The 15,797-nt window shown below is 31.8% G+C and overlaps 1 protein-coding gene across 2 annotated transcripts in view; it reads right to left on the reverse strand.

Annotated features, from left to right (window-relative positions):
* The window catches only part of LOC124543146, a 137,498-nt gene that overhangs the window by 26,687 nt on the left and 95,014 nt on the right, over window positions 1-15,797 (reverse strand). For both annotated transcript variants that reach the window (XM_047121216.1, XM_047121217.1), the window contains exons 3-7: window positions 12,892-12,957; window positions 11,397-11,533; window positions 10,812-10,999; window positions 10,194-10,322; window positions 5,938-6,058 (exon numbers count right to left, since the gene is read on the reverse strand). In XM_047121216.1, coding sequence (XP_046977172.1) covers window positions 5,938-6,058; window positions 10,194-10,322; window positions 10,812-10,999; window positions 11,397-11,533; window positions 12,892-12,957 — 641 coding nt within the window. The remainder of the gene's footprint in view (window positions 1-5,937; window positions 6,059-10,193; window positions 10,323-10,811; window positions 11,000-11,396; window positions 11,534-12,891; window positions 12,958-15,797) is intronic.

Consider the following 15,797-nt stretch of genomic DNA (forward strand, 5'->3'; position numbering starts at 1 on the left):
GTCTAAAATTATCAGCGTTTCTGTACTATATTGTCCATGTATTATATGCAGAATCCTTCTAATCTTCAATCTACCTATTATAAAAAACCGCATCACAATCCGTTGCGTAATTTTAAAGATCTAAGCACACGTAGGGACTGACATCGGTAAGCGACTTTGTTTTATACTTTGTATATAAGACAATTATTCGTATACGTAAACGTAATACACATTACTTATGTATTACACTTACTAATTTTATAAATGCAAAGTTTGAATTTATACGATTTACGGACGGATTTAGTAACAGTTTGCGGTGATCTAAATTATATTATTCACAAAAATAAACTTTAGTCTAGTTTACCTTTTCAATGGATTTGTTACCTAGCCTGCACAACACCTTAAACGCGGGCAAAGCTGCGATCAGAAATTATCGTTGCATATGACGTTTTTTTTTTAATAAACGTTTCGAAGACGGGCACTTTGGCAACCTAGAGGTTAGTAGTCTCCATTTCCTATAGACATTGTAGGAAAAACTTCATCATTCCTCATATAACTGAGTTAAAAATCGTTAAGTCCACTACATCATGAATTACATACGTCCTATCGCAGCCTATCATCATATCTTTGCAAGAGCTATGCCTGGCGAATAAAAATACTAACAGACAATAATTTGTGCCTTGCGCTAAGTACTGGATGTAGTAAAGTATTACTTTTATTGAAATCATTTCTAATCAATTTGGATTAAAATGACAACATAAAGTTTTGTTGACAAATAATTTTCTAAAAAGAATAAAAATACTTGCTGAACCTACTGCTATAGCCGCGCGAAACTTATGATACTTCCAACAACTAACAAATGCACTCAAATTAATCACTCAGAGTGGTGAATTAAAAATCAGCCTATGTCTCTTCACGGGACTCAAAATATCTCCAACCCCTAATATTATCTAAACTGGCCAATTTCTTAAGTAAAATAAGGTAACAGATAGAGTTACTTTCGCATTTATTATATAAGTATAGATGTATCTACTAAGGCATTGGTGTATACCAATTTCTTTCTGCGTGCGTAATCTGTATACTATTAAACGGACCACATAAGGTAGTAGAGAGTGACCTCAGACGGGGGATGTATAAGTCTTACGTACAACGCATTTCAAATATTAAGTCACATAAAAAATTAAAACAATTGACATTAATAACATTTTTAGCTATGTATTTGAAATGACTCTTATAAATACTTATATTATACTTAAGGCTCTCTATATAAAAAAAAAAATTATGTGTAATGATAAGTATAACATATAAGGATTTATTCATTCAACATTCCAGGAATTGTTAATATTATAAAAAAAATATTGAGAAACCTTTTATTTCATCCGTTTATTGTTAAAGTGTATTTAGGATTTCATACGATTGGATTTGGTTTTCCCTGTCTTACCAACGTATTAGAAATATCATCATTCGTTTGTCCTTACTCAGTTGAGATTTATACAAAACTAACGACCCGGCTTCGCATGGGTGTCGAATCTCTCTATCTATTAAATAAACTCGTATCAAAATGTGTTGTGTAATTTCAAAGATTTAAGCATCTTGGGACAGACAGCAGTATGCGACTTTGTTCTGTACTATGTAATGATGTTTTTTTTGTATATCAGATATTCACATTTTGCACATATATCCCTATATATCATATATCCCTTATGAAGTTTACAAATGCAGTTTTTCAGATTTATACACACACACACACACACACACACACACACACACACTTGTAATATGACCTGAACCTATTAGATGTCTATACGATGATATTTGTATGTGTCTTAACTTTTCAACTGCAAGAGTTATTTTTAGACTTATACACTAATTTCATACCATCCTATCCAGTCTCATCAGCTATAACATTCTTCTAATATTCCGTTCCCCAATATTCTGTCCATTCACGATAATTGCAGTATGAGCTTGTCGCAAATACCTCGGTTAATGATCGATTTTAGGTTTGATGTACTATAAATAAAAGCATGTTAAATGGCAAATACGCTTTCATTATAATTACTAAAGCTTACTATAAATAGATTTTACGATTAGCAAACTGAATTTGTGTATCAAATAAAACTATACACGTATGCGCCTGACAAAACCCAATTTCGACTAAAAATTAAAATAAAAGCACTAGTTGCTTCGACTAGTACGCGTATGGTTACTAAAATAATATCTTAACTTATGTTATAAATTTCAATGAAAACATCCAATTAAAGTTAATAGTTTTACGACAGCTTATGAAGCCCTAATTAAGCAAATAGCTTGTTTTAAACGGTTTTTAACAAACTCAATGTCTGTTAAATTATTTGTTAGTCTGCACATTTGTTTGTCAAACAAACTACGTTTTTGACATATTAGAGAGATATTATGGTTGACGTCTCGTTTGTCGAGCACCTTTGATCGTGTTTTGAAGCAAAATCTCAGTCTTCGAATTGATTTCAATCCTCTATCAGTTTCTAAAACGCTGATCAAAGTCAGTTTAAATAGTTCTAATTGAATTTGAATGATTATTGGTCGAAAGCGAAACGACGCAATGACCAATCAGTATTTAGCCAGCGCAGTCAATCACAAGGGACAAGAAGTCCTTCATCTACACTTGTGGGTCTCCCGTGAAACTTCGTGTTTATTCAGAGGAATTTGAGTTTGGCCATAGCAATTTTCTTTAACGTTTACGTTTTCTTCGTATGCAACCGTAATACCGTACTCTAACCGGCAAGTAACTTTTTCCGTTCGCTAACATTAAATCTTTGTAAAATCGCAACAATTGAGTAAATTGCAATCAAGAATCCTCCCTATTTTTCTGCTCATCTATGATTACAGCTCTCAAAATAAGATTTCTAACGATATACTGGTTTCTTGGAACTTAAATCGAAACATTTTTGAGAACAAACAGAGAACAAAAGTTTTAAGAGAAAATTGATTCTGTGTATCGAGAGATTATTAACGAGAAAAACTATACACAAATATTTTTCATACAAATTGGTTGTTAAAAATATAATAAAATCAACAGGTTTCGATAACTTATGTTATCAAAAATTATAAAAAGGCTACGAAAGTGATGCCGTGTACAAGTATTACGAAGTTGTAAAGACAACATTTTAGTTTTGTTGTAAATTTAATTATTCTGAAATAGCAATCAGGCTAGAGGCAATATAGGTAGATACTAATATGTTAACTCAGCGTTTATAACTAAATCCATCAGTACTTCGAAACTTGATATACAATTTCTAATTCAATCAGCTTGTTTGAATCTAAAGCTTTTTGATTTTATTCCATCAAATTTACGTTCGACGTACTGTCAAAAACTGGTAGCTTCAACAAAATCAGATTTAAAATGAAATAAAGCAAGTAAAAACAATATAAAACTAGATAATTTATAATTATGAAAGCGTAATTTAATCTCGTTTAAACCGGGTAGCACAAAAACTATTAATATTTTAGATCAATATGATTTTTCCCTAATTTAACATTGTACTTACTCAAATTATAATATATGAATTAATGCCTAATATTTAGACTTATGAAATTGCATGTTAATTTAAAGATTACGACGTTTAAAAATGTGTCATTAAATAATAATGATTATATAATTTAATTTAATATTTATTTAATTATATAATTTAAGAAGTACATTAATAATACGGCTTAAGATTATATGAAATTTACTTTTGGTTGTTAATTAAATAAAATTAGCAAATTGAACAAAGTCAAACTATTCTTATTGTAATTTCTAATTATAATCATTTTATGTAATAAATTACTTGTATGAAATGATCCTTTTAATAAAATTATCTAAATATATGTCATGTAAAATAATATAATATTTGAGATTTTTAGTCTCTATTAAAATACGTCTCACCATAATATTATTACGTTTAAAATTTACGGCTCATAAGTACAATCGGATCTCGCTTCTCCGTCTTTCTATGATATTATGAATCAGGTTGTTGTGAGCTTAGCCAGCTTTAAGGTAATTGAATGCTATACAAACATAGTCTTGTCATAGTTTTATTAAGTTTAATTCGGAGCAAGGTAAAGCAGTAACTGTAGCGATTCATTTAAATTTGCATTCCCATTAAACTTGTTCATAATTATCAAGAGTAATTAACAAGTTAAATTGTGTCACTTCCTTTTAAACGTTTTATTATAAATAAATATATGTTTTAACTAATCCGTTTCCCCCGTAGACATCACATACGGTGTTATTGGTATAATATCAATACAACAAGTATTGATATGCTACCATTGAACATATTTTATTATACATATATTAATATAGCGTTTTTTTTAGATTGTACATATAAATTATAAAATAACGAGAGTAAGTAAAATTTGATCTTTGATGCCTCTGCAATGTTCAATTTTTTTTTTAATTATAAAACGTGTATAAGTATACGTTATAAACGTACGTTTATAATATTTATATCAGCAGGAAGTTTATCTTGTAAGCAAAACAAAAATAAACCGCCCAGGTTTCTTTCTTCCACACAATCATCAACATTATAGAATTTTTTTAAGGATTTCATTTGTAAGTAAAGTTAAAGAAAGATAATTTATTTTCTCGACTATACTAGTATGTTAATTAACAAGATAATTAGATATGAATCAAAGATAAATATAGTCGCTCCACTTTCAAATGGCACGAAATATATACAATAGCGGCGATTGACAAATAACTACGTCTATATTCGAGTTTTCATTTGTTTAAGCCCTTTTTAATTTTAATATTATATATTAGAATACATTAATAGATTTATTTATAGGCATTTCTAATGAATAATCAAACATCAGTGTCTACCTACATAAAATAAAAAATAACTGTCAAAAGATTTTTTATAACAGAAATGTATTCAAAAATATTACTTATAAAATAATAGATACAGCTATAATTTGAAAAAAAACTCTTTATAATCTAATTAAATGAGTCAGTTGTCGATTTATTTTGTGTTATCATTTTCGTGGAAAATAAAAGTGAGAAAAGCAGGCGGTTAATATTAACAGCGAACATATCATTATACTTATGTATTATTTGTTTATCGACTTTGAAAACGAATGTACAGTCGGGGTAAGAAAGGGTTCGTCACCTTAAGATCTATTTTCGTGTGCTCAATATGAGCGATAATCTGCATTTCCGACCCAGAATGACGTATTGCGTCGCAATGATTTGATGTTTAGATTCAAAAGGTACAAAGAGCTTAAGACTTGATAAAGGAATGAATTTGAAAACTGACTAAGGTTTTCTTACTCTGACTATACTTATATACAGAATTTAAGGAATAAAATGAAATTACTGTCAAAGCGTCCGACAAAGCTCTATACGCCAGGTACGAACAAATTAAAAAATAATGAAAAACTTTAACAATATTATTTTACGGTTCGAAGAGAAATGCTGCTAGAAATCTTGCCACCATTCCATACGGTAATGATTTATGTATTAACTATTGTTAATTCTTATTTGTGTATAGTTAAGGCCTATTAATGTATACGAACTGTACATATGGAGATGTGAAAAATCGAAGAGGATCAGAGGCTAAGTTAACATAAATATATACATTTGGTATATTTATATTCCTTTGTGTATCTATTAAAGATAGATATAATTAAGATGTCTCAAATTTTCTTTGCACATTTGGAGACAAGTCTAAATAAATCGATTTGATACAAAGTTGTCCTAATAAAAACTCTATAATAAACAAAGGCAGCATATAAACATATTACAGATACATACATATAACAGATTACATTTATCTGTTTATTTTATCGGTATTTTATGTGTGATACATAAAATACTTATACCATATTGACATAAAAACTTACCTCTTACAATACAAGTGTGATATTGTGAATATACATATTATGAAATGCTGTGCAGGATGTTTGCTTTATAGTAAAGGTAAATTTAATAATACTAACCTTTGGTTGTTGCTTTTTTCTGGCTTCGCTTCGTAGAAGTGAACATCTTAAAGCGTTTCTCTCAGCGACGCGTCTTACAGCAGCCTCTTCGGTTTTCGGTCTCCCTCCCGCGTCCCATGCTCTGTATATAAAATATATCATTTAAAACAACAACAACAATTACAGCCTGTAAATTCCCACAGCTGGGCTAAAGGCCTCCTCTCCCTTTGAGGAGAAGGTTTGGAACATATTCCACCACGCTGTTCCAATGCGGGTTGGTGGAATACACATGTGGCAGAATTTCTATGAAATTTGTCAGATGCAGGTTTCCTCACGATGTTTTCCTTCACCGCTGACCACGAGATGAATTATAAAGACAAATTAAGCACATGAATCAGCGGTGATTGCCTGGATTTGAACCCGCAATCATCGGTTAAGATGCACGCGTTCTAACCACTGGGCCATCTCGACTCAACTCATTTAAAAAAATATAACCATTTTAAATCACATGCGTAAGTTGATAATGTAGGATGTTGTTATTCTCAAATCAAATTCATGAATGTGTACATTCCTTTTGAACGTTAAGGCGTTTGAATTACAATAAATAATTACAACGGATAGATATAGACGCCGTATTGAAAAAGAAATTTTTCTATTGTTTTATTAACGTTTTACAACAAAGAGTGGAACCGCTTCTTTATCTACGACGCTGTACCATTATTATGATGACAAGAAGGAAATATCGACGGCCTTTCATTACTTTGAAAGAAATATTAAAATAAGAATAGTTATATTGATAAATAATGTACTATATTGTAAATGACATTTTAAATTAATGTTTAGGAAATAAATTTAGTATGATAATTGGAACGAATTGTGTATTCTGAATACCCATGAGTGTATCGCTACGTATGTACTATATATACCTAAATACTCATTCACGCTAATATTACTGAGAACAAATGCTCCAATCACATACGAGTTTAATGTATTGAAATAATTGCATGCATTTATCATTAAATAAGAGTCTTCTGTGTTAACGTATGATTTACAAACTAGGTTTATTTGGAGAAACAAACTTAATAATATGTATCTAGTATACGTCATACAAATATATATCTATGGATATTAATATTATAAATGCGAAAGTAACTCTGTCGGTCTGTCGGTATTTCACAACCAAACCGCTGAACCGAATTTAATGTAATTTGGTATGAAGCAAACTTAAACTCCAAGAAAGGACATCATTGCATAACAAGTACAAGTACAAGAATGAATGGAATGTAACGATCGCCTCCTGGCTATTTCATCTCTTATTAAATTGTTTATTAATGTAACATATGAGACAAACAAAAAAAAAAAGAAAACCCGCTGAGTTTCTTTTGCCGGTTCTTCTCAGGTCAGGGTATTTTCTTTTCCGAACCGGTGGTAGTGTTCCAATTGAATAAAGTTATTTGAGTTTGAGTTGAGTTTGAGTAACACATGACAACCAATACACTAAACTGCGAACGAAGCTGCGGGGGACTACTAGTGTAATAATAAATGATACGTGATGTGTGGCTCGAATAAAAGTTAAAAAATATGTTTAAGTTGATTTATCCTCTCTCATATTTAAATATTTTATTGTAAGTTATTTTTTATAAACATTTCATACTTTACTTTAGTACTTTTATAATAAAGAAGATACATTTAGTTAATAAGTCGATTTGTTTTCCTTTTGTGCAAGCTGTGTTCTTATTTAAGTAATTGTGACACTTATAATATAACTTTACTTTTGTTTTGTGTTATTTTAATCAGCGAACAAGTTCTTGAAGAACCAAATAAAATTAATAAAATAAAATATTAACCACAAATTAAGATTAAAAATCCAAAAAAATAGCATTATATTTTGCTTAGAATTGTTATTTCTTGCAATATATTACGAGTATACCAATGATTTTTTGTAATCTGTGGATAACTTTTTTACTATAAAAGACTTTAAAATTTTATTTATGGTCGTGAAAAAAAAGGAGCATAATTCTTCTTTGCGACAATAAATTAAATGGAACAAGTTCCAGCAATGGGATCAATACCGATTCGTCTGTATCGGGCCGTTGAAAAACATAGAAAGTTCTCGTATTTGTTTCTGATGGAATGAAGATTGACGCACAGTTTATCCGAGAGCCGAATTTAAAATTCGAATCCAATCGGAACAATTTAAAACATGTTATCTTGTTTGCTGTAGTATAATACTATACGATCAATCACTATCAGATCAAATCAAAACAGGGATCCCTAAGATATCTTCCAAGTTAAGAAGGTAAGTATTTGAATGCATGAATAGAAAAATAAAAAGTTATAAAAGTGTGTGGTCAACATATTCGCGCTAGGACAAATACAAGTAAGAGGCTATTTTGGCTCTTCTGTACGACCGACGATCCCAACTCACGGGTACACGCCAAATCTTTTAAGCTCCAGGCATTGAGGCATTTAGAGAGCTGAGACGTATGCGAAAGCGGGAAGCGGGAATCGACGCTGAACGCTCTGTCACTTGCGTTTTATGATTTTATTTTGCATCGTAACAGTTACCAAAAAAAAACGACTGCTTCTTGCGCTAATTTTCTGAGAGGCTGGTTCCGGATTTGCGACCTATGCTCTAGAATTTGCGTAGCAAGGCTTAGTGTTTACCATAGTGACACTTAACTGTCGCATCTCATGCTATCTTACACAGTCGCCAACTGACTGTCCATTCCTTTCGGAGTTTGTACGTTACGTCGCCAGAATCTACTCTCGCCACTTCACTTAGGATAATTATCACACTGTATCTTTGCGATCGAGTTACAAGGAAAGTGAAAATGCAGTGGGTACGTTTCGAGTTTCTCTGCGAATAAAAATATAAACGCTATTTTGTACCCTCGCGTACGTCACTCCGCCTCAGCCCACTTCAGTGGGCTTCAAAGATATATCGGCGTGAAAACACGTAGACTCGAACAATGACATCGTCGGGAGATCCAAACATTGATACAATGTTATGTCCACTATTATTTATATATCCATTACAAACAAGACGATACAGCGTAATTTTAAAAACAAGCATTGGAAGAGGTTTGCAATTTATTTATACAAGACACTGTAACTAACATTTTTTTTAAATATTGAGTAGGACCATCACTACACGTCACTTAGTAAATTCTTACAGATTCTGTAAAAAATCACTTCGCATACCAATCCTGAAATATCGGTAAGTAGAATTAGAATCATATACCATTATGTAAACGTATCTTATACATGTCATCATTATTCAAATTACTGTTGCGAACGACATTTACATTTCACGGTCGTGTTCTGTGGTGCTTTCCGAATTTCTAGTTGACCTACTAATACCATTTCCGATACAGTAGAAATTATGATTTACTCTATTCCCTGTACCAGGATCCTTATCCCGCTTGTCTATATTTTGACTCGTTTACCAAAGCATACATCGATCTATGTACCAATCCACCTATCGATATATAGCTATGTATGTAAACATTTTATATTTACAGTAACATGTAGACATTTTCTATGTACTGTAACTATATAGTTGTATGGAATCGGTTTATATATCTTAAATGCTGAGCGTCCACCCTACGTACCATAAGGACCAACGAAAAATACTTAGTTGTACACAGTAGTGCATCTCTCCCAAGAAACTTATCTAAATGTTATTTCGCTCTTACCCAAGAGGATAATTATTAAAATTTTAAATTATTTTTAGAAGATCTAAAACGAATTTAAAATTTTAATTCTAATTAGTCTTATTATATTTTATTATAGTTATAAATTAGTATATATATGAATTACAATTTAAAATTTGATTTATGATTGATATCTGTGTACCAAAAAATCTAATAGTATATCAAAGTGTAGCTTACCACCAAGTAAGCAATATATATAATAAATGTATAGATCAACAAAAATGATATTTTGGCACAACAAAACACGATATATTTTTAAAAGCGTAAAAACGTATGAAGGCCAATAAACTGTCATAGGCGTCATGTTTGGATTTATTTCATAGTTTTTTTGCAATGCAAGTCGTGTGAAAATCTATAAACCAATGTGTTAAAAAAACGTGTAAATAATAAAAATATGAAAAGGTGTACGTTTACGTTAGACTTGAGTAGTGGATAAAAAAAAATAATTAAACTGTAATAGACAACTGCTAAGCTGCTGTAAAATAATAATTAAAGCTTGAAAAGAATATATCTTAAACGGTAAACGTGAAATATAATATTAGTACAAAAATATGCATTGACCTGAGCGTTTCAGAAGTCACCAATTGTGGTTCAATCGCCGGCGGCGGCGGTCGGCTGCTGTTGAACAGTTGCTGCACCGCTGAATTTGCTTTAGGCGCGCTTATTGTCAGGATCAGTGGCGTCTCTAATCTGTTCGACCAAAATGCCTACGTTAATATGCATTTGTGTAACACTAATTTGACAAGTGATTGCACGATTTTCGGACATCATCATTGAATATGAAAACTATTTATTTTACTTGGTGGTAGGGCTTTGTGCAAGTCCGTCTGGGTAGGTACCACCCACTCATCAGTTATTCTACCGCCAAGCAACAGTACGCAGTATTGTTGTGGTCCGGTTTGAAGGGTGAGTGAGCCAGTGTAACTATAGGCACAAGGGACATAACATCTTAGTTCCCAAGGTTGGTGGCGCATTGACGATGTAAGGAATAGTTAATATTTCTTACAGCGTCATTGTCTATGGGTGATGGTGACCACTTACCATCAGGTGGCCCATATGCTCGTCCGCCAATATATAACATAAAAAAAATAAAAATAAATAAATAAAAAGTCATATATTTGAGGATTATTAATAGTACATACATTATTATTGATCATTACTAATATCACTAAATCATACCTGTGTCCAACGCTGGAACTTAATTCTTTATGAGAACTTTGTTCAGAGTCAGATGAATGAATGGGTTCCGCCTCATTTTTTTCGATAACTTCATCTTCACATTCCTTTGATTTCTCAACAAAACGAACAAATCTTGGTGTGATTGAACCGTCTTCGTCACTTGCCGTTGTTGAACGTTGATCGTCGTTCTGTTTAGACAATAATCGCATCTGTTCATATGAGTCCTACTCGTTATATTAATACCGTGATTTTAAGATTATGCCATTAATATTACAAATGTGTGTACTGTGTATGTACTGGTAATTTTATTTATGGATATGATATTTTATTGTAATTTTACTGGAAATAATTAACAACGTTTGGATAATAAAAACGAAACACGATATCCTTAAATATCAAGCAGTTTTAATTTTATTTACGCATTGTATTGTAGTGATTAAAGAATTAACAGCGTTGCTTTTATCTCATGTACAGCATGCTCATGTAAAAGCTCTTTTTGTATATGTATGAAATAATTTGAAAATAAAACGTATTCTTTTGAAATAGATCGATTTCGTGCTCAAAATTTGATTCATATATGCTTACTTGTTCGCAGGTGTCTTTGTCGGTATCTAATGATTTCCACAGTCGCCCTCCCTTCAATATGCCCGCTCGACGTTGTCGTAGCGGTGAATTTTCTGACGACATTTGCCCTTCATTTTCAATAACTTCACTTTCCTCACCTTCAGAAAATATTTGATAGAAAAGTAAAGATTAGGTTTATATTATATTGCTTATTTGAAATTTGGTGAATAACAAACAAGATGTTTTATTATCAAAACAAGAATTAACCGAATATAAGATTTAGCATTTTTGCTATCCTTTATTATTATTTTTTCTTAAAGATGGTTTAGGAAAAAATAATAATAAAAGGTTATCTTTAGATTTTGTAATACTAAAAGTCTGTAAATTTTCCAATGATACTCAACCTCCTCTCCCTTTGAGAAGCAGGCTAGGTTAGGTTTACATCATGAGGAAATACATATAAACAAATCAAGCACTTCTTTTGTCACATTTCAGTGATGCTTGCCTGGGTTTGAACCAGCAATCATCGATTGAGATGGACGTGTTCTAACCACTAAACCATCACGACTCGGCTAAAAATTGATTCTCCTTTAATATTTGGAAAAGAATCGAATCGAAACGGCTCTCAAATTTATTTTTTACTGAAGTGTCATTTTCGCTAGAAATCCAATTTTATTTTGTGCTAGAAGGCCTTTAGGCGTTGAGTTCGCAGGTCTACACAAGGATACGTATCTTACATTAATGCATACGTACGAGCTACGAGGCATTTCAAAAGCGACTGCAACACAGTAAAATCTATAAAACTGTCAACAGTGTTTTAGTAACATTCTTTTGTTCGCTCTTGGGTTCAATGTGTAGCCATTTTATCATTAAATAAATTGAATTGGACCTATATATCGACCCAATAAAACAACCACCTTAATGCCCATTTTGTTTTTCAGATGAAATCAGTTCAATTTTCAAAAGTCTTTATAACAAATATACTAATTGTATTCCGTATTTCTTTAAACAAGCTTTTCCGTATTTTTATTTCGATCCGCGTGCCATCGTTTAACACCAAATCATGATATCGCATAAAAATGAGTAGACGTAAGTCTACTCATTTTTCGTAATAACAAATAAATTCAATGATAAAAACAATTAAACCCAACTACTCCTTTATATTTATTCAAAGAACAAAAAGTAATGCTATCAAACTTATGTAAAATCTATATTACTCAAATCAAAATCAAATCAAAGATCTTTAAGTAACTTATTTCATCAAGCTACTTGTATTTTACTTTAGTTGTTCAGAAAATCCGCTGAGGTTATTTATAAATTTTATAGTATGAAGAGCAAAAAACATTTTATATATAAACTAACAGAAGTTAAGGGATCGGCTTAATTTCATCATCATTTCATTTTCTGTGAAACATTATTTTTCATTTAAATACATTATGAAAAGCGGAATATTCGCTTTAGTGTTTGAACTGTTTAAAAATGACGGATTGATATAAAATAAATGTGTTATACGAACTCTTTGCTGGTGCCATGGTCGGCAACTCTGTTGGCGTTTCTTCTATACATATATCTGGAGGGCATTCTGTAACAAAGAGAATATTCAAAATATCAATTTCATATGATATAGTTTTTCATAAAACAATGACAAACAAATAAAAAAAACAATAATAGGTAACACATAATTTTATTCCATTGGATTTTTTTTTCAAAATTTATAAATTGGTCCGCAGCCAATAAAATATATTTCACTGTCGAGTAACGATCGTGTCTGATTAAGAAAGGTAGAGACCAATCTATATTTGCAGCTCTAACAACATTTCACTACGTCTATGTATGTTACAGGTATAAAAGATAAAGTATAGAAAATCTAGAAACCTTCGCTTGAGTTAATGCGTTTTGTCAACTAACTTAGTTATACCATCTTCTTATCTATACTTCAAGTTGAAATTAAATTTGTTAAATTATTACAAAAACAGCGAAATTCTTGTCCATTTACAGGAATGTAAATGCGGTATAATTCTATCGTACTGTGAAAAGTGATACTTTAACGTATCTAGGTTAGGTTAATGAGAAAAACTTGGGTTGAAAAATATTGTAAATAGTAATACTTGAATGTCGTCGACAAAAATGAATATGTAGTATATTTTATTGAGCTACAATATTAAATACAATTCTCTTTGAAATGGTGCAACATACAAATTAAAAGATTGTAATACAAATGAGCTTAGGAAGCTTACGTAACCGCAGTCTATTTCAGTTCGCTTTCCTTTCGAGCATGATTTAGACACAGAATATTATATTGGAATGGAAGATCTGAAACACAGATAATAGTTATGTCGACTGCGACTGAAGCTGACTTTACACATAGTTCAATTCAGTGCACTAAATTTAGACAATAGCGTGGGTTAGATCGGGTCTTCAGTAACGACTCTCGTTAGTTTGTCTAAATCTTCGCGTTAATGGCGTCGCAACTGCCATTTCGCCGAACTGTAAGTTTATACGAGTATTATAAGAATAAAAAGTCGTTCGTTCCGCGTATAGACTGCGTCAGCGCTGCTGCAGTGCCAGTTATACATACATCAATCTTGTAACATGGACATAGAATACTTATAAGTCTTATTAATAATACTAAGCGCTCTAGAATTTAATTGATATCTGTTAGCTACGCTGTCTACGGGCACGTTTTGTGTCACTGCATCACATATATTTTAAATCTAGAATTCATCTCTTTGAGTAATGAATAGAATGTATAGATCGATTTTAATTGACAGTTTATTTTTAAATTCCGAACAGCTGTGCGATTTTGTAAGAATGACCTTCATATCTGCCGTGATTCGTGAAATATTGACAATCAACTTCACGGTGAGACGTATTAACCATAAGCATATTGTATCTGGGGGCACGGCACGTTTCGACCCCCCCCCCCCGTATATCTTTAACATGGACAAAGCTAGGAGTTTAGGTATTGGAGCATGTGGTCGGTAGTGACCATCATGATTCACACATAACAAATAATCTCATCATAGGTCTCGCCGGTATTTGCACATAATTCCAGGCAGCAATCAACTTTAATTTGTGATCATTGCCAAGTCATTATAATTATAATATGAAGAAAACTATTGATACAATTACTAAATGTTGATTTACAACTACAAAATAATTTGAATAGCACTTGGCTTCTATGAGATCTCCAAACTTTTTACGATGGAAAGACTGCATCGAGAGACTTTTTTACATTTAATGTTTTTGGTGGGATAATGATTGTCAATGTCGCACAATTGACCTGTATGTATATCTTCAAGGTGTTTGTATTCCATGAATTACAGATAGTACTTCAAAAGACTTCAAAGTTATTTATTTCTCACGAAAGCAAATAATAAGCAATATTAGCTGTTTCCAATTAATTAAACTTGTCGTTTAAACGTTGCAATTTCAGTAAATAAATTTAGGGATATATATGTAAATAGATATTTGAATGAATGCTTGAGTAATTAAATGTATTAATTGAAAAACGCTTTTTGCAAACAAGCATTTAAAAAATATATTTAGTTTATTTATTTGTAGCGTTATGAGTACTCAGTTTCCTTGAAAAAGCGACTGAGCCGTAATTAAAAGGCTTAAAATTCAGCTGATTTGATTCCCAAAGATCTCCGTGATCCCTCTTCCCTTGATAACTACTTATTTTATACAGAATATTTTGTTTAAATTTAATTTATACTAGTATCACAAATGCGAAATCATTTCCATCTTCATCTTGCTCTTTCAAGGTCAAATCTAATTTAATTTGATGAAATTAGGTATGAAGCATTTTCAAACTCCCAGAGAGGACATAGACTACATTATATTTTTTACGCATAATACCTTATGACTAAGCCCGAGACTAACATACGCGAGTGACAATTACTTATATATAAAATACAACCTACCCCCATCCCGGCTGGTACACACAAAACTTTTATATTGAAAGACAAACATAACAAGTCGCCGAACAACTTACTAATCATATCGTTCCTAACTATCTGATGAATAGTTAGACATCGAAGTGCAATATTAATTTCTATTTAGTTATATCAATAGAGAGAACGTTATCAGACCAGAATAGGTCAATTGATATTAATGATCGAAAATTGCGGTTTTTAACTTGTGAGTCCGAAACGCATTGTGGTGGAATAAGTATATATGGAGTCGAGATGGTCCAGTGGTTAGACGGCGTGCATCTTAACCGATGATTGTGAGTTCAAACCCAGGCATGCACCGCTGATTCATGTGCTTAATTTGTCTTTATAATTCATCTCGTGCCCAGCGCTGAAGGAAAACATCGTGAGAAAACCTGCATGTGACAAATTTCATAGAAATTATGCCACATGTGTATTCCACCAACCCGCATTGGAACAGCGTGGTGGAATATGTTCCAAAACCTTC

The sequence above is a fragment of the Vanessa cardui genome, chromosome Z, assembly GCF_905220365.1.
Source record: "Vanessa cardui chromosome Z, ilVanCard2.1, whole genome shotgun sequence".
Classification (NCBI taxonomy): domain Eukaryota; kingdom Metazoa; phylum Arthropoda; class Insecta; order Lepidoptera; family Nymphalidae; genus Vanessa; species Vanessa cardui.